Here is a 20,000-nt window from a genome sequence, read left to right as displayed (position 1 = left end):
ACACACACACACACACACACACACACACAGGTCTGCCCCTTAATCAAGTAGAGTGATTACCTGGCCTGCCAAAGCTTTAACATGGGCTATTTATCAGCTGATGACACTAGCATTCACACACACACACACACACACACACACACACACACACACACACACACACACACACACACACACACACACACACACACACACACACACACACACACACGCAAACACACACTTACAGGGTCCTCCTCGCCACTGCGACTAGGGCTGCCCTCTACCTCGCCAAACGAGTCATCCGTAGGGGGGTCCGTTGCGTCGGTTGGGGGGTCGCTGACATGTGAGGACTTGGAGGGGGAGCTCTGCCTGGGGGCCGATGTTGGCGCTGCGGGATGGGGGAAAGGATTAGCTGTACCTCAGGCCCAGATATACTTACAACCAATCCAAATTGCCCTTTTCGCCAAGGCTGTCGAAGTGCTTTTCGAAAACATAAATTTCCACAGGGTACAATATAGTCAGCGCGATGTGTGGGCAGTGTGTTTGATGTCACCAGGGGTTTCCTAAAATCTCCATTTAATTGTATGCCTCACATTCTAAGAAAGTCTTGCCTTGAATTGGTTCCTCTCCAAAGTGCGGGTAGCCCCAGTCGATGTTTTATCGAAATCAGATACTGGGGTCCTCATTGAAGTCGTTTTTGAACGAATTGCAGGCAGTGGTATATTAGGGGGGGTTGATTATTTTGACTGAGCAGCACCCTGGTCAAAATGCAGTGATGGAAGCCCAATGCCTCGTTTTGGACACAAACCTGCCATTTGTTTGTGCCGTTTTCAAGGAACTATGAACATAACTCAATGGGTTCCGTGGCATAAGCACTTAGAAATAACACTATCTATAAAAATCTATTTGGCTATGTATATGGTATATGATGTCAATATATATCCTGTCTATGATACATTGATACTTTGACATATATTCTCCTTCTGCATATTTGTGTGTTGTCTGTTTCGGTTCATATGCGGTTTTCCAGTGTGTGTTTAATATGCGTTGTGAGTGACCATGTTAAATAAATGAAGTGAATAACGGTGAAATGCCATATGTTGTCAATTGGCGTCTTTGCAAGTATTTGTTCATGAATGTGTTTGTGTGTGTGTTTGAGCGTGTGTGTGTGTATGTGTATGCATGTGTGTCTTTACGTGAGTTAGTGGAGGGCGTTGTAGAGGTGACAGGTGTCAGATTCATCTGAGAAATGTCAAAGTCGTCACAGTCGTCTGTGTCCTGGGCGGTGCCCACGCGGTTGAAGTAGCTGCTGAAAGCATCAGAGGTTCCTGCTAGATTGGGCTGCCCCGTCTTTGGGCCCGGCATGGCTGGAGCCCTCGCCATGGGGAAGTCCTGTCACCAAAGAAGGTTTTCAATAATAATAAAAGGGTATTCAATAACAAGCTGCACGGGAGGTCAAAGTTAATGTCGAATGAATGTATTTTCTTTGTATAACTGATAGAACGGGATTCGATTTTTTGACTAGTGATTGGCAGATTGATGTTAATGTGTTTTTTGTGTTAACGTTTATTATCATTTATTATTTAATGTTTATTATATATTATCAATGGAAAGTTGCAAGAATCTAGATGTCTCTGAATATCCAAATAAAAAAGGAATCAGGCAGAGGCCCTCAACAAAGGGGCTAGTAGTTTAACAGCCTTTGGCGGAAGCGACGGAAGCCTCAAAGTAGAGGTCTCCTACCTTAAACATCTCCTTGCTCATCTTCAGGGCGGCACATTCCTGGCGCAGGGGACTCGACAGTGCCGATGGCGAGAGGGCCGATGCGCCTGCGGTGGCGGCGGCGGCCACACCTGATTGGCCGTCACCGGTGGGGGAGGGGATGGCCGCCATCTGGGCCAGGGTCTGGAACATGGCGGCAGGCAGGGGCCCCACGGGCTGCCCAGGGAGGTAGGCTGTTGGAGGGAAGGCTCCGGCCGCCATGGCCGCCCACTGCTGCTGCGTGGCGGGGAACAGGTTGGCCTGGCCCCAAATAAGGGGCTGCCCCCCCGGCAGCACCTGGCCCAGGGGAGACTGCACCCCGAATGCCAGGGGGGCCTGGGCGGCGAAGGCCTGCTGGGACCAGTGGGCTGGAGGCACGGCTCCCATGGTCACATAACCTGGTGGTCAGGGTGAGACACAAACAGCTGTAAGAAACATGAGCTAGGAAGTAGAGGCACAGACACGGGTACATCCCTCATGTCTGGGATGTGGAGCAGGGAAGAAAGGGGAGCAGAATATTAATTTCAAACACATACACAATGCACTATGCACACACTAGCATAATAACCAACGCATCATCAAACAGCGCTGGCCTACTTTTGGCCTGTGCCTAATGCAGTGTCTGTTAATGGTCTTGGTGAAGTGACTGGGATAATCCCTTTTTGTGAGGCAGGCCTTATGAATGGCCAGACCTCTCTATGTGATGCACTCTGACTGATGTACAGCACAACTATTCTCTATCTATCACACTTGCACGCTGCCTCTCCTGCCTGCACCACCAAATGTTATGATACAGAAACAGGGCAGCACGTAATGCCCAGAGGCCTTATGCACTTACACCTCCTTGGCAGATCGTTAGGAGGGGGAAAAGGGAAAGTGTGAGGGAGAAGTGAGTAGAAGGGATGTGAGGGGAGAGGAGAGGAGAGGAGAGAGAATAGGAGGGGAGAGGGAAAGAGAGGATTTAATAATAGCGGAGAGTGGGGAAGTATGGAACGATAGATATGTAAGAAATTGGAGAGGAGAAGAGAAGACTTTAAAGGAGGAGTGGAAAGGACGAAACATGTTTATAATAATGTCTGAGAGGAGGAGGAGGGGGAGGAGAGGAGGAGAGCGCAGCGCAGCAGTGTCATCCACAGAAGCAGCGTGCATACCAAAGAGTCTCTCCCCCAGCCATCCCCACATGTTTATTACGTCCCTGCTGACCGGCCCAGTTAAACTGAGCCAAAGGTAAAGCAGAAATGCCCGGGCCTGCACTAAATGAAGCATTTTATATTCAACGCATGGCAACCTCTTCTCCACTTCCCCAACCCTCCCACCACATCAAACTCCACATCTCCATTTATCACCCCTCCCCCTCTCCGGCTCTCTATCTCCCTCCTACCCACCTACCTGCTTCTGCCCTTCTTATCTTAATCTATTTTCTCTCTTATGTCTTCCTCCTGTTCAACTGTCCTTATCTCCAGATGTGTATTTGTTTTCTCCAGCCCTGTGTGTGTGTGTGTATGTGTGCAGACGCGTGCTTGTGTGTCTGTGCGTGAGTGAGTGATGCACACGGAGCAGGGTGTTACCTGAGGGCAAAGAGGTGGGGCTGAAGGAGGCAAAGAGTTCTGAGGGGGGCTGCAGGCCCAGGGAGGGGTCTAGCAGGGTATTGGCGGGAGAGGCGGGGGTCTTCAGCCATGACGTTTGGATGGAGAGAGGAGAGGGTTGATCAGAGAGCAGACATGTATTCATGACAACAACAACCACAATGTTTTTGTCCTGAACATGCACAGATGTATGTAGGTCAGGAGAGTAGAGGCCCCCAACACAAGATAAGAGGAATGTGAAGAACTGCAGCATGGGTATTGCAGTTTTCGTCCTCTGCGGATCCACATCAATGGATGCTACCCACCGCCAGGAAAATAAGTCAACGGAAACAAACATTCTACTCACGGATGGAGAGGTGATATCCGGGGGAGTGGACATGTCTCCAAAAAGCTCTAGTTGGTTAATATTCTGAGAAGCAAAAAAAGCACAGAGGAATTGGCCAGGTGTCAAGAAACTGATGGAAAACAAAAAACAAAGAGAAAAACCACACTAACAGAGAGTATTACTCTGGGGTCATATATATTCATTCCGTTGCAACATGCAGTGTGTACAGTGTAGCATGCTACAGCGAGGCACACAGCACAGCATGCGTAGGAGGAGGGCAATGTGCCCGGTGCCTACCTCTGTACAGGACAGTGACAACCACATCCCCACACAGCAGAGGGGATGATGAGGTCATGGGGAGATGGGGCAATGGAATGAAATGATTGGTTAGGCTGGCGTGGTACATCGGATTGACTCTAACGCTGGGTCCAGTTCTGTGTACATCCCTCAGCCCGCAGCTGAGGGCAACTGATGGATGTACACAAGAACCGATAGTCACTTTTTATTGATCTCTTTTGGCTTCTATGTTGAAGGAGGACGCCATCTCCATGGCAATTCCCTAAATACTCCCTTCTTGTTCTTTGGCATTATCACACGGTGTGTCCTAAAGGATAGGGATATCAAAGGACCGGATAACGATAGTAAGGCGTTTATATGTGATCAGCCTTCAGACGGTCTGCACTTCCCTTTCATACTTAAACTTTTTCTCCTCCCCCCTCCCCCTCCCCCCATCATCCCCCCTCTGCGATCATTTCTTTTCATCTCTTTCCCTTTCCGACATTAATAATATCTTAACCCCCGGTGGCAAGTTAAGGGAAGTCTATTTTTAGTAGTTAAAAGGAATTTAAGCCTTGCACACATGGTCAGAGATTAGCATAAATCACAGATGCGGGTAATTTCTTTTGAGATAATGAATGTTCTTGGAATATCTCCTTTTGTCTCACTAAACTCATAGGTCACACATAGACCGGAAACCTCTTCTTGTCTGTCTATCAGAAAATGGATCGGCGAGCGTGCTTCTAAATGAGGACAATGTTTGAGAGAGAGAGGGAGCGAGAGACAGAGACGAGGTCGCTAGGAGATGGTAATATAGGGCGATGTCAACCCACAGCATTCTATGGCAGATATATATCAACCCTAGCAGCACAATACACTAGATATCTGAGATACCTCAAATTGGGCAATTACATCGTTTTTTTGCGCCGCGAACAGAATTTGCCAAATAATTGAAGAGCATACATATCCTTTTTCTTTGGTAACTGAATAATTACAGACTGCTAAGTCAATATCTGAGCCGTCGCTGGTAATCCACTAACATAATACATTGTTTCGGTAGAATGCTTGCTACTGGCATTGGCTTTACGAGGCGGAAGTAAATATGAAGGACGTTTATGGATTTATGGACTGTCTCTATACCCCGGGGCCTTGGTCCCAGCCATGTTGAATGATGGGGTAAGGGGTGGACAGGTCACAGTCTGCAGGGTAATGCCAGGGTCTTTATGAATGTGTTATTAACGTGTGGATAGTATCTTGACTCTCTGGAATGAACCACTGACCCTGCACAAACCTCCACCCGCCTCACCCTTCATCCCCATCCACCACTCCACCCGGTATTGGCCCAGACAAATCTCTGATGGACACAATGACCTTTGCGTGTGTTCAGAGCGAGAAGCACCGCTTGACGTTTGTGTGCGGTGATTTACTTCTCAATAAGCCCCACTTACCTCTGCCTCAAGTTGGTTCAACCTCGTGTACACACACGAGGCAGTCACATACACAGAGGCACATCCACAGACACACACACACACACACACATACACACATACAGACACCTACATAGAGACACAGGCACGCACACACACACACACACACACACACACACACACACACACACACTCACACACACACACACACACACACACACACACACACACACACACACACACACAATATATCACAGATATACAGGTCGCTACGCACACAGGCACACACTCATACATACATAGGCAGTTACACACACACAAACACAGGCCCACACATACAGGCATGCACACAAATACACACACACGCACACACACATACATTCACAGTCAACTGCTTCTGGCAAGGAAACTTTCTATGTGAACCCTTATTCCTGATTAGATCTGGTTGCCATTGAAATGCCTCCAGGGGGTCAACAGTCAGGGGTGAATCACAATGTTCATATTTCATGGCAAGAAGTAAATCAAAGGATTTACTGAGGTGGGGGGAGGTGGGGTTGGAGTTCAAAGGAGCAGTTGCCAGGGGCAACCATAGAGTAAAACCCTTTATCTTTCAAGAGAAGGAAGGCAGGGTTGCTGGTTCCATACCTGGGTCACCATTCCAAAGGTTAAATCTATCAGGTCTGCCACTGCCCCCTGTGGCTGGGCAGGTTCAGGTGGTGGTTCTGAGGATGGTGGCTGATGATGATGACGATGATGATGATGATGTTCATGGTTATGAGAAGGTCGTTGCTGCCCGTTCTGCAATCACAACCCTTTTTATTCAGATGGCACAGGTGAATGGACAAACAGATGTAATAGACAGACAAAAAAACTAAAAACAAGCTGGCGACACAAAAACAGTGTGGTTCCGAATACACATGGAAAGAAGAAGGAAGGCAAGAGGATGGTGTACAATTTACTTTTGGTGGATAGCAATCACAATGCCTTCACGTGTACAAAGGCCCTTTTAGAAACAAACGCATACACACACTTACATACTTGCACTCACACACACACACACACACACACACACACACACACACACACACACACATACACAGATTTACCACATGCGCAGGAACACACACACACACACACACACTTACCAACACCACTACATACACAAAAAAAACATTTGCTAAGGTTTTTCTGCAGACCTGTCAAGGAGGATCTTCTCAGACACAGAGACCTAACTCAATGGTTTGAAGTGGTTTTCACACTACTTCCAACCACAGCGCTCTGAGCGGGTTTGAACCCCATTGTCGCTGTAAAGCCTGCTACCACGATGTACGGAACCCTGGTGAGCGAGACAGAAAGAAGGACATGACAGCCAGGCAGGGATGTAGCGAGAGGCTGGATTGTAAAGCACATCGTTGGGGGAAAAGTAGTAGTAGGAGGAGGAGGAGTTGGATAAAAATAAGGCTCCACCCATCTTTGCCATAACGTTTCTCTATCGCTCTTTACTCACCCCTCCTCTTTTATTTTCAGGTTCCCCAATCAATCTGTTTCTTTGTCCATCCCAGCCTTTTGATCTCTGCCAACTGGCACTCCACCCTGCACATCATGCCTTCCCCCACCTCACTGCTTGCCCATTCATCCTTATCGAAGAGGATGACACTTATCAATTAGCCATCTCAAGGGAAACGGTAATTACCTGGGCACGTGTGTTCCGCGGACAATTAACACAGCCTTGTTAATTAAAGCCACCTTGCTGCACCCCTGCAGTCTGACTGATCACTTTGCGCAGACACACACACACACACACACACACACACACACACACACACACACACACACACACACACACACACACACACGCACACGCACACGCACACGCACACACAAACACACCCACACTCAAGGTTATTCTGAGGTAAACCTTATTTTCGGCCAGTACTAATTCACAGTTGTGCTTTATTTATCAACCCACCAGTGAGCTGCCATGATGATGTGCATAGGTTGACCTCCAAGTGCAGAAACGGGAAGTCAACGTGATGCAGTAACCCTGCATGTGTTACCTGCAGGCGCAAAACATGTCTCATCTAGTTTTACTGTGCGGGTCAGGATACATTACCTGGATGGACTACCCAACCCCAAATATGTAAATAGAACAAGAATCCGTATGTGTGTGAGTGAGTGATTAATGACTTTATGAAGAGATTTGGATTTTCCTGCAAGCTAAGGTTGGAAGAGATAATATAATCATGTTTGGAGTTGAAGTGAAGCGAGGGAGATGTGGGGTCATATCGTTCAGCTAAGAGTCAGAGATATAAACATTGGATTTGTTCGTTATGATGTACGCAGTGCCACGCTATGTACATCAGGTAGCCTAGCATCTCACAACACCAGCAGGTTGTGAAGGATGGGAAAGCAGAAAGAGAGAGAAAGAGAGGGATCGAGAGAGAGAAAGAGGGACAGAGAGAGAGTAAAATAGAATGACAGAAAGAGAAAGAGAAAGAGAGAGAGAGAGAGAGGGAGAGAGAAAGAGAGAGAGTGAGAGAGAGAGAGAGAGAGAGAGAGAGAGAGAGAGAGAGAGAGAGAGAGAGAGAGAGAGAGAGCAAGAGAGTAAGAGAGAGAGAAAGAGTGACAGTGAGAGAGAAATATAATGAGGGTATGAGAAAGAGAGAGAGAGAGAAATATAATGAGGGACTGAGAAAGAGAGAGAGAGAGAGAGAAATAGGGATAAAGAGAGAGAAAGAGGGATAGAGAGAGAGAAAGAGGGACAGAGAGAGAGTGAAACAGAATGACAGAACGAGAAAGAGAAAGAGAGAGAGAGAGAGCAGGAGAGTAAGAGAGAGAGAGAGAAAGAGTGACAAAGAGAAAGAAATATAATGAGGGAGGAGAGAGAGAGAGAGAGAGAGAGAGAGAGAGAGAGAGAGAGGGGGAGAGAGTCCCCATGCCGTAAGCCTCTTAGTGGAGGCAGAGGGATCATATGGAACCACAGTGGTGGGAGACTGAGTCCCAGTGTGCCCCATCTGACAGAATAGATTTCTGCTTGGTTGCTGAACCACTAGAGCAGTGCAGCTCAGCACCCCACCCAAGACAGACAGGCAGACAGACAGTGGGGGGGAGGAAGAGGCACCCTGGACGGACTGCAGGACCACTAAAACAGACACGGTGCCCTGGTAACAAGGGAAGTAGAGAATCACACACTAGTCATTAAAGGCTCATGAACGCACACCGACCCACACACCGACACACACACCGACACACACACCGACACATATACCCAAAAAACATTTAATGTGATTTATGCAAATCAGACCTGCACATATACTTGATATGACATGACACATCGAGAAGGCAGTGTTCCACATCCCATGTGATTGCTTTGCATCCATGAACCCCAGCACATCCGTATTGTTACGTGTATCAATGTCCAGTAAAGCACCACAGCCAATGACAAAATATGCATTCTGAGCAAGCAACAATAAGATCATGCGGGCACATATTACATTCACTGGCAGCAGCGAACCCCAGACTGGCATGCTATATCAAGACAGCTCCCATGCAGTCACGGCAGGAACACATGGAGAGAGCCGGACAGCCTCACCTAGCTCAACATGCACAAGCACATACACACACTCACACACAAACACACACACAGGCCCAAAGCACAACTTGGAATACGTGCAAATAAGGATGGGAGCCCAATAGACAACACACACACACACACACACACACACACACACACACACACACACACACACACACACACACACACACACACACACACACACACACAGTAGTACACAGAGATGGGACAAAGTCACTGTATGGCAAGTCCCAAGTAAGTCCCAAGTCTTAGCAGTCAAGTCTGTGTCGAGTCCCAAGTCAAGACAGGGAAAGGCAAGTTGAGTCCAAGTCAAAGTCACACCAAAGCCAAGTCGAGTCCAAGTTCTAGTCCCAAACATTTTAAGTCTTGAACAAGTCACCATGTATTTTTACTTAATAATTTCATTATTAGGCTATTGATCATAATTTCAACATATCACTCTAATGTACAGTGTCATTTCTTATCAATACAGTTATAATATGTTCATTGTTTCTGTCTTCAAATGTGTTTTGACATGCGCATGCGCCGAAATCTTATGTTGTTAAAAGTAGCCCAATAGGGTTGGAAAAAACACCCAATCTGGCAACACTGCCTGAACGTCCCCAAAATGTAGCCCAATAGGGCAGTAAAAAACGCCCAATCTGGCAACACTGCTGAACGTGCTCTCCAGCGTCAACGTACATCAATAGTCACGTTTCCATCTAAAAAGTGAAGCAAATCTTCAGAAAGTTCCAAAAAAGAAATTCGAATTAGGTGCATTTCCAACTTAGTAGGATCAGTTTCAAGTATGCACGCCTATATTTCCTTGATGCCCATCACCTACTATCCTTTTGCTTTTATTTATGAGAAGCACATACAGTATTGCCACTGGAAGGAGACACTTGCCTTTATCTACCAGTACACAACGTTTAAAACTGAGCAAAGTCATGCCAACAGACGTTAGAACGTCAACCAATAGTAAAGTATGTGATATAATGGTTGATGCTTTTATATTGAGTAAAACGTTCATGTGCCGCCATGTTCATGTGTGTCACTAGTAAACCATAGGGCACCAACTGGGAAACTCTGTTATCAAAATTTGGCCCGAGTTGCCGAACGGAAGTAGAATCATAACAGCGTCATGAGGTGTCACGCAAACTTTCCGATGTTGAGAAAATGTTTTCCCCATAATTTCCAGCGATGTGTACGCACCATTAGTTATGATGTCTTAGGCTACGTTTACATGATGATGGTCTGAACAGGAGACGCAAAAGTGGCGTTGCATCTTTTTATTCTGCATTTAGACAAGCGTTTTCGGGTGGAAATCTGCGTGCATACATTGACGCAAAAGAGTGTGGATTTCGATTGGGTATGCATGTCAGGCGGCTAGGTGGTGCTGTGATACACCATCACACAACACCACCATGTCTGAGCGCATGCATAGAATCTTCCTTCTTCTCTTAACTGCGCTGCGAAAACTTCTCTGTTCAGTAATATTATCTGTACATATCCTGTACATTCCGTGGAAAGACTCCTGTAAGTTTATTAGGTCTGCCAGAGCAGCTTGACGGTCCGACGCATGGAAATAATACAACATGTTTGTTTTTTTCCCTGTACTGGCGCTGTATGTGACGTAAACGCGTACGCGACGTGAGCAGATCTGAGCAGAGTTTTGCGTCTTGGCAGTGTAGACGGAAACGCTAGGGCGGAGCGTATTCAAGTTTTCCACTCAGGAGGGTGGTTTCAGATTTTTGCGTTTTTAAGGACCCTCCAGATTTTTCCACTCTGGAGGGTGTTTTCAGATTTTTGCGTTTTTAAGCCCCAAAAACGCTGTCACCGTCTAAACAAAAGGCACTTCCGATAAAATATTTGGTTGTTTTTACCCGCAAACGTCCTCGTGTAAATGGGGCCTTAAGTGTCCGAGGCTGGCCAGATGGCTTCAATGGGACCAACTCAAAACGCAGCCAATATGAAACCCAAACCTGGGTTGCACCAACATGGATTAACTCTTAGGGCCCTATTTTAACGGTCTGAAACGCAAGTGGGAAGCGCAAAGCGCAAGTAGCTTTGTGGGCGGTTCTACGGCGCTATCGCTATTTTACAGGCGGATAAATGACGCTTGCGCCGCGGCGCAAGTGTCAAAAGGGTTGGTCTGAAGCAGCCTAATTACCCGTAGGTGTGGTTTGGGCGTAACGTGCAACAAACCTATGAGAGTGCCAGCTCCCATCCCCTTTAAGAGCCATGAGCGCATTTGAATCGGACAAGTTGATATTTTGACAGCGCGTCTGCAGTCTCCGATGAGACAGATGCACATGAATTTCAAACTGCAAATGGCTTAGTTTATTGCCAAATAATATGGCCTAATTCACGCATGGAATAAGGGGTTTTCTTCCACAACTTCAGAAATACTGAGTCCTCAAATAAATTTCGGCAAAGAAAACGTATGATAGGCTATTTAACATATGATATGCGGTAACTGTGGTTCTATTTAATGATATACGCAATACATTATAAACATTGTTTCTTATGAGTATTGTATGCTATCCTAAAATGCATGTGTCCCCGCGGTAATAGACATTGCCATTGATTGTATTATGCGTTACGTGTTTAGTTTGCCCAAGTGAAGGAGTTCAACCTCGGGGTCTTGTTCGCGAGTGAGGGAACTATGGAGCGTGAGATTGGCCGGAGAATCGGAGCAGCGGGGGCGGTATTGCGTTCGCTTTACCGCACCGTTGTTACGAAAAGAGAGCTGAGCCGCAAGGCAAAGCTCTCGATCTACCGGTCGATCTTCGTTCCTATCCTCACCTATGGTCATGAGGGTTGGGTGATGACCGAAAGGACGAGATCGCGGGTACAAGCGGCCGAGATTAGTTTTCTCAGAAGGGTGGCTGGCGTCTCCCTTATAGGGTGAGAAGCTCAGCCATCCGTGAGGAACTCGGATTAGAGCCGCTGCTCCTTTACTTAGAAAGGAGTCAGCTGAGGTGGTTCGGGCATCTGGTAACGATGCCCACTGGGCGCCTTCCTTGGGAGGTGTTTCAGGCACGTCCAGTGGGGAGGAGACCTCGGGGAAGACCCAGGACTAGGTGGAGAGATTATATCTCAACACTGGCCTGGGAACGCCTCGGGATCCCCCCGTCAGAGCTGGTCAAAGTGGCCCGGGAAAGGGAAGTCTGGGGCCCCCTGCTTGAGCTGCTCCCCCCGCGACTCGACCCCGGATAAGCGGACGAAGCTAAGATGATGATGAGAGTGTTTAGTTTGCGTGTGTTTAAACAGAGCACGCACGCGCGCCCGCATTCATTCATTCTTTTTAACACTCACTCGCGGTAAAACAATGTTTTTCACGATCAAATAGGCCTACTCATCAATCCTAAAAGTTATGGGCATGTAGGCCTACACGATGTCTGTGTCAAGAAAATATGTGTTTGCTGTACGGTGTTTGCAGATGCATTGATTTAAAAGTACAACTTATTACCGCTGCATCAGCTGTTCTTTCCCAAATAATTTACCAAGAATGTGCGGCTAGGTAGATGAGAGAAGCAAAGTGTATGCGCGAGGTGCACAAGCAATCCGTATGCAGCATCGCATGCGCATGTATGCATGCGCCCTTAAAATAGCATCTGAACAACGCGCCACTGACTTTAAACCAGGTATTTCCTGGTCAGTAGCGCAATGGTATTCAGAGACGGCAAAATACCATTTGCGCCAGAACACGCCTCCTCCTTCCGCCGAACCGCCCCTTGGGGCGCATGATCAATCCCTAATTTACCGGCGAGTGGCGCTGGTGGGAAAAGAACGCTCTGCGCCAGTTGTAAACTAGCAACGACACATGCGCCAGTGACTAAGTCACTTGCGCCGGATGCAAGATAGGGCCCTTAAACTGGATTAAATCAAAATGCAGCCGATAAGAAACTAAAACTGTTATTATGAATAAAGTATAAATGATATCGAAATTTCTTTTTGATATTATTGAAGATACAAGTGAACATTTGTCTTCGCTCCCTTTTTTTTTTTTTTTTTTAATGCGTCCTGGGTGTCTAGCCCAGCCCTCCAAGCGGGAAATATATCATCTAAAACAATAAATGTTTTTGACTCAAGACATGTCAAGTCTATTCAAGTCAAAGAGGCAAAGTCCAAGTCAAGTCTCAAGTCAATAGCAGTCAAGTCTAAATCATGACTCGAGTCCAAGTCATGTGACTCGAGTCCACACCTCTGGTAGTACATTTATACAAACACTAGGAACACAAAGCACAGCCGTCAGAGCAGCACGGGGATAGTTCACCACACACACACACACACACACAAACACACGCACACCAGCACAACAACATCTCCACAGAGCAGGAGCGGCACAGCGGTAGTACAATAACAACAACAGCTGTACAACAATGAGCAGCACAACACAAACACACACACACACACAGACACACACACACACACACACACACACACACACACACACACAGACACACACACACACAGCGCTGGGTCCCGGCAAACCTCTCAGGAGGGACCTGACTGACTGGATGGTAATGACCTGGGTTCACCTTGTGGGAGGGGTGGGGGGGACGTGGGACAGGACAAAATAACCTGGGGATGTTTTCTCTGATGTTGTCGGGTGGCCTGACATTAATATACCTGTAGATATAAAGATTGGTAAAGATATGGAGGTTGAACCACTGAGAGGTTTGTCTGACCATGGGTTGGGATTGGGAGGGGGCGGGGGGGGGGGGAACTGGGTTGAACAGCACACTTGCAAAGCACACAGTCACTCACTGGGTGTCGCTTTGGGACGTCATAGACTCCCTCCTTCTGCTGACTGGTCGGAACCTACACGGGGTCGGGGGGGGGGGCCAATCAGAATCAGAGAACAGCCAACACATTCCGTTATCTCCAGAACTCCCACTCAAGTGAGCGTCACAGCACAGGATGTAGGCGTGTGCGTTTGTGTGCGTGCGTGCGTGCGTGTGTGTGTGTGTGTGTGTGTGTGTGTGTATATGTGTCATCCAAGCTAATCAATGTGCTTTCCCTCTAATCTGATCGACATTCTTTGTCTGATACTGGGTCTCTCTCTCTCTCTCTTTTTCTGTCCCTCGCTGTGTCTGTGTGTGTATCTCTATCTGGGTATCTGTCTCTCTCTCTCTCCCCCTCACTGTCTCCGGGCCTTTCCATCCCTCTCTCCACTCGCTGTCTCTCCATCTCGAATAAAGAATGGATAACACCCAGCTGCTTATCACCCCGTGAGACATGTAATAAGTCACATTGTCTCACACACACAAACACACACACACACACACACACACACACACGCACACGCACACGCACACGCACACGCACATGCACACACACACAAACACAAACACAAACGCATACTATCTCTGTGTCACGCACCCATGGGGGCTCGACCATGTGTGTGAGAAACGTTGATTTATGAAATCCTGGATCCTTTTGTTAGACAGTTGTAATTGACACAGTGCCCGATGTGTTTTTCCTCCAGGTTTCGACTAACTTGTAGTTTTAACATAAGTTTTAAATGTGTCTCTCTTTGGTAATTCCACCACTGTCCTGTAAATGCTAGAGTGCCCCCCTCCACTCCCTGTCTTTCCCATCGTGGATTAAGAACTATCTTATCTTAACCCATTAGCTCCTGAATAATGTTGATGTCTCTCTAGCACAGCCACTTGTTTACTCCCTTCCAGTGTTTATATCCAGAACATTGCATCTTTATTCATATGTTCGTTCCTCTGTGGACGGCTGGTTGCGCATCGTCGTGAATGTGTGTGTGGTTGTGCGTCTGTGTGTGTGTATGTGTGTGTGTATGTAAGTGTGTGTGTGTGTGTGTGTGTGTGTTTGTGTGTTTCGATTTGTGTGTGTGCGTGTTTGCATGCGTTTTTGTGAGTGTGTGCGTGGTTAAGTGTGTTTGTGTGCAAGCGTACGTTTGTCTATCATCTATCAGCTTTGTGTGTGAGTGTGTTTACGTGTGTGTGTGTATTTTTGTGTCTATGTGGGTGCGCGTGCATGTGTATAAGTGCGTTTGTGTCTGTGTTTTGGTGCCGTGCCTAGTGGTGCGTGCGCCAGCACCCAGTCTATTTTCCATCCATTTTATTTAAAGATCAAACGGAAGGCGGTGATTAATCTTTCTTTCTCCCTCGTTCTTTCATCTCTGCGGGAAACCGCAAAATGGGGGAGGAAGAAAAGAGGAGGGGTCTGTCCACACACCCACACATACACATCTATACACACAAGCACAAACATACATTCAACGTCCCCCCCCACCCACCCACCAACTCATCCATTTTCTATCCCGCTGATGGAGGTCTAGCCAGGCCTTGGGGGGGTGCGGGGCACCCAGAGAAAGGCTTCCATCCCTGGGGTCCAATGCTCTACAGGCCCCTCCAGAGACCAGTCCTCCCATTATTACGCTATTTGATTTTACGATTCAAATTCTCTTGTTTCATGTGGGGAAGAAAATATATTTTGAATACGGAGACAAAAAATATGGCAACTATAGAAAGCTTGACATCGCTTACTTCTGGAGAGTAAATGGAGAGAGAAAGATTGTCTAGAGATAAAGGATTTAGGCTTTCCTTGTTAAAATAACCCTTGTATTGGGTATTGCTATCTGATGTAATGCAGTATATGCGGCAGAAGATATGACTAAGCTGATGTTGTTTTAAAAATGTCTGTCTCTGTGTGCAGGTCTTTTTTTTTAGCACCAGACATATTTCTCAAAAAGTCAGTAGGCCTTGCTGACAGAATGGACAAATTAAATTTGTCTTTATCTTTAATTGTACGTGGATTGTCCCTTATACTAAATAGATAAAAATCTAAGCAACTACAATAGAATACACATGGCCTCCAATCTATTTAATATATCTCATTAACTTACGCACTTTTCCACGAATCAGACACAAGCATAGCAGAGCAGCTTGTGGGTACCTGATAAATGCTTTCCTCTGATTGGTCACGGATGGGTTCATGTCCCGCCTCAAACACAATGTACTACAACGTCAGCAGCAGAAGGAGGAGCAGAGGAAGAGAAGAAACAGGAAAATAAATCTGAAGAAAAGGAATTTGAGACAAACTTTGGTAATAAATTGCAGAGATGATTAGGTGTCAATAGAGAAAAAAACGAATTGGATTGTAATTAAAAAGCACCCATACATACAACAAGGAGCAACTGAATAAAAATACAAAAATACAGAAGAAACCCTCCTACGGCAACAGGGAACCACACGGGATCACGCAGACACACAGGCAGACGTGCACAGAAAAACACGGGAGGACATAGTGGTTAAAAGCAGCGTTGTGATTGGTCAGGAAGTTACCTGGTACACAGGGTCCTCAAGGTCTTCCTCCAGAATTGTCTGCAGCCGGGCGGCAGCAGGAAAGAGAGAGAGACAGAGACAGAGAGAGAGACAGAAAGACAGAGAGAGAGAGAGCAAGATAGAGAAAGAGAGGAAAAGAGAGGGAAAGAAAGAGAGAGAGGTAGGGAGAAGGAAAAAAGATAAATCGAAAGAGAGTGAGGCAGAGGGATCCAAGGCAGTGAGAAGGAGGAGAGGGGAGACAAGAGGAGAAGCCGAGGAGGCGGGGAGTTAAGCCAGTGAAGGAGAAAGAGTAGGCGAAGAGAACAGCAGGGCTTAACAGCTCCTCTGTATTCAGATGAGCGTTCAGCAATCATAAGACACAGACAGAGAGGAGGAGGAAGCCCACATAACAGGCAGGCAAGATGACGGTGAGGAGATAGGACGCCTGGACATGGCAGATGGTCTCAAGGACTCTGCTGCATCAATATGCATCGACTTTATTTACACTTTAATTAGTTTGTTTCAAGGAGTCTACTGTGCAACTTAAATACAATGCCAAACTACCAATACAGAGTATAAAGGCTATATATATATATATGTATAAAATGTATTTTACATTTAAATGGTTTCAAATATTCCTCGTCTCAACCACAGTGGTCATATAGATACAAACCATAAAAGAGGAGGATCACCCTGAAAGAAGCTAAACAGATTCTGCCTGCTTATTCTCAAAAAGCTATAGAACAATGAAATGATCAATAGCTAATATGATGGTTTCATATTAGCAATTAGTGTGTGTGTGTGTGTGTGTGTGTGTGTGTGTGTGTGTGTGTGTGTGTGTGTGTGTGTGTGTGTGTGTGTGTGTGTGTGTGTGTGTGTGAGTATGTGTGTGTGCTCTAGATCAGGGTGGGTCCCTGATAGATAGATCATGTTTCAGGTGTTGTAGATATATATGGTGATAGTGTTGTGTGTGTGTGTGTGTGTGTGTGTGTGTGTGTGTGTGTGTGTGTGTGTGTGTGTGTGTGTGTGTGTGTGTGTGTGTGTGTGTGTGTGTGTGTGTGTGTGTGTGTGCGTGCGTGCGTGCGTGCGTGCGTGCGTGCGTGCGTGCGTGCGTGCGTGCGTGCGTGCGTGCGTGTGTGTGTGTGTGTGTGTTTGTTACTGTTGTAGATCTGTGTGGTGATAGTGGTGTGCGCATGTGTGTGTGTGTGCGCGTGAGTGCGTACGTGTGTGTATGTGAGTGTGTGTGTATGTACCTGATAGACAGCTTGTTCACACTGCTTGTCTTTCTGAGCCTTCTTCTCCAACTCCTCACGCTGTTTGATCTCGTAGATGAGCTGGAACAGGTCCCGCAGATCCAGGATCACTGGCTCTGCCTGGACACACAAGACAGAAACACCCTGGCCATTAATAATCCCCCACACAGATCTAGACTACATGAAGCAGATCCCTGATACGGAAAAACATGAAGTTGCCACCCTCAATATAAATCATTTCAAAATGGGTGTATTTGAAAATATATATTGAATAGAGCAGACTAATTTTTTTAATGATTCACCAATGAACACAAAACACAGTTTTGTTTATGTCACTTTGTTTAGTGCTCAGTGTTCTGGAACTGGAACCGTTGCATATACGATTGGTGTGTTACAACTCAATGCTGCATTTGTGGATAAGGGCTCTGTAAGATAGATAAATATGTTTATGGATGGCCTAAAAGTGAAAGTGATGATTAATAAATATTTGTAGCAACTATTTATGACAGCAGATTATTTTAAATACATTGGGGATATTACTGATGTCCCCTCGAGAAAAAATGCAATGTTTGTAAATCTAATTTGTAATGAGATCAGCGCCTTTGCAAGCCACACAAAGACACACACGCATGCACACTAGCACATACAACAATTCACTTCATTTAAAAATGAGCCATCAAGGGCGGGAAATTAAAGCAAAATAATCATCTTGGACATATTTGAGGACGTTTTTGCAACTAGTGAGTATTGTATTTTTCCCAAAACCCACACAGGAATCCCCCCCCCCCCCCCGCACACACACACACACAAACACAGAAAGCTAGTGCCTGCTCCTAAGTCACACACACACACACACACACACACACACACACACACACACACACACACACACACACACACACACACACACACACACACACACACACACACATAACCACAAGAGCCAACGCTTTCTCTTTCAGCTCCACCATTCTGTTGTAAGCCATGTCGTCTGTCAGTCAGACACACTGCCTGGACAAGCGTACCGTCCAATCTCGCATAACCATCCCCATGGGGACTCCCCCAACAAATGCTCCCCTTGTTTTGGCAACTGTGGCAGGACAGGAGAACAGTGACAGGACAGAAGTCTAGCAGGGACAACAAGTCAATAATAAATTATTGACTAGGAGCGCTGTGGGTGCAGCTGAAGTTCACCGCAGACAGGGGGACAGCTTTGCCGCAGCACACTCATGCTGTTTTGCTGTTGAATCACCCTGAGACTCCTGCGTGAGCACTCACTACATCAAGACACCTGGGAAACAACAGACGCCCCCCCCCCTCTATCATCACACTCATCGTCATCATGATGACTGTCGATTTCCCAGAGTTTGAAGAAAGAACGCATATTCTAGTCGTCTTTGTTCCCGGTCTACCTTTAGATCCTCTTTGTGTATTAAGAATAATAATATTCACAGCCAAATATTATTCATTAGCCGTTTCCCTTTCAGCGTAACATCTCCATGACAAATAAATAGGGTGTGGGATCATGCACTCTCATCATCATCCTAGTGAATAGTGATGTTAATAAAAACTCTAAATATTAATGCTATTTTATGGAGATTATATTTGGGAATGAAAAGAGAGGGACCTATGAGAATAAGTAGTGGATTCTGCCCAGCTATATCTGTAGAAGGTGATGACCAAGCTAACCTTTTATCTTGACGTAATAGTACTCCTATCATTCCTTTACAATTGTAGTTAATAAATTGGGAGGGATTGAAAGATGAAGCACAGCCACCATTCAGAAAGTAATCGGAGCAATTCCAGTTCCCCTACCACACAAACTCCCAGTACAAAACTCAAATTGCTTTGTGAATTTATCCAAACAAACTATTAAAAAAAAATAGAAAAACTCAATCAGGAGTGGAAAAAAAGGCAATTACTCTGTGAACTCACTTCTTAAATTGAGCTGTTAGAAGCAAACCCTCAGTCCTTTATGAAGACGGAGGCGCTGCACGGCTAATTCACATCAAAGTGCTTCTGGTCCAATTACAGCCTGAGCTGCTGTATGCAGATGGACAGCCAAGTCTACACCTTCTCCTCAATAGGCCTCGCAGCCTCAGAAGTCCATGCCGCCCACTCAACCCCCGCACACCCCACCCCTCCACCCACACTGTGGGAAAGTCAAGAAGGATTGTCAGGCAAACCACCACACAGAAAAGGACATTTAGCTTAACAGACGTGCACCCCCACACAGAAATGCACACAAAATATGTGTCTGAGTGACTGTTTGTGATTGTGTCATACTGAATAACGCTTATTTCTGACTCACAGCCACTATCAGCATAAGGTTGTATTTAATTAGCAACAATCTGGAATATGGCATTGATAAATGCTCCAAGCTGTTCATCTGTGTATGTGTGTGTATGTGTGTGTGTGTGTGTGTTAGTTTGAGTGTGTGTGTGTGTGTGTGTGTGTGTGTGTGTGTGTGTGTGTGTGTGTGTGTGTGTGTGTGTGTGTGTGTGTGCGTGTG

At 46.3% G+C, this 20,000-nt stretch overlaps 1 protein-coding gene across 4 annotated transcripts in view; it reads right to left on the bottom strand.

Moving 5' to 3' along the window:
• Positions 1–20,000, bottom strand: part of dab1a (DAB adaptor protein 1a) — a 157,758-nt gene that overhangs the window by 10,579 nt on the left and 127,179 nt on the right. The window contains exons 6-15 of one of the 4 annotated variants that reach the window (XM_056604545.1): positions 17,489–17,608; positions 16,257–16,295; positions 15,868–15,930; positions 13,705–13,758; positions 6,003–6,155; positions 3,676–3,738; positions 3,312–3,411; positions 1,726–2,141; positions 1,179–1,374; positions 228–370 (exon numbers count right to left, since the gene is read on the bottom strand). In XM_056604545.1, coding sequence (XP_056460520.1) covers positions 228–370; positions 1,179–1,374; positions 1,726–2,141; positions 3,312–3,411; positions 3,676–3,738; positions 6,003–6,155; positions 13,705–13,758; positions 15,868–15,930; positions 16,257–16,295; positions 17,489–17,608 — 1,347 coding nt within the window. The remainder of the gene's footprint in view (positions 1–227; positions 371–1,178; positions 1,375–1,725; positions 2,142–3,311; positions 3,412–3,675; positions 3,739–6,002; positions 6,156–13,704; positions 13,759–15,867; positions 15,931–16,256; positions 16,296–17,488; positions 17,609–20,000) is intronic. The other 3 variants (XM_056604546.1, XM_056604547.1, XM_056604548.1) reach the window with 3 other exon arrangements.

This window comes from Gadus chalcogrammus, chromosome 12, assembly GCF_026213295.1.
Source record: "Gadus chalcogrammus isolate NIFS_2021 chromosome 12, NIFS_Gcha_1.0, whole genome shotgun sequence".
NCBI classification, from domain to species: domain Eukaryota; kingdom Metazoa; phylum Chordata; class Actinopteri; order Gadiformes; family Gadidae; genus Gadus; species Gadus chalcogrammus.
This window is presented reverse-complemented; position numbering and strand designations above follow the sequence as displayed.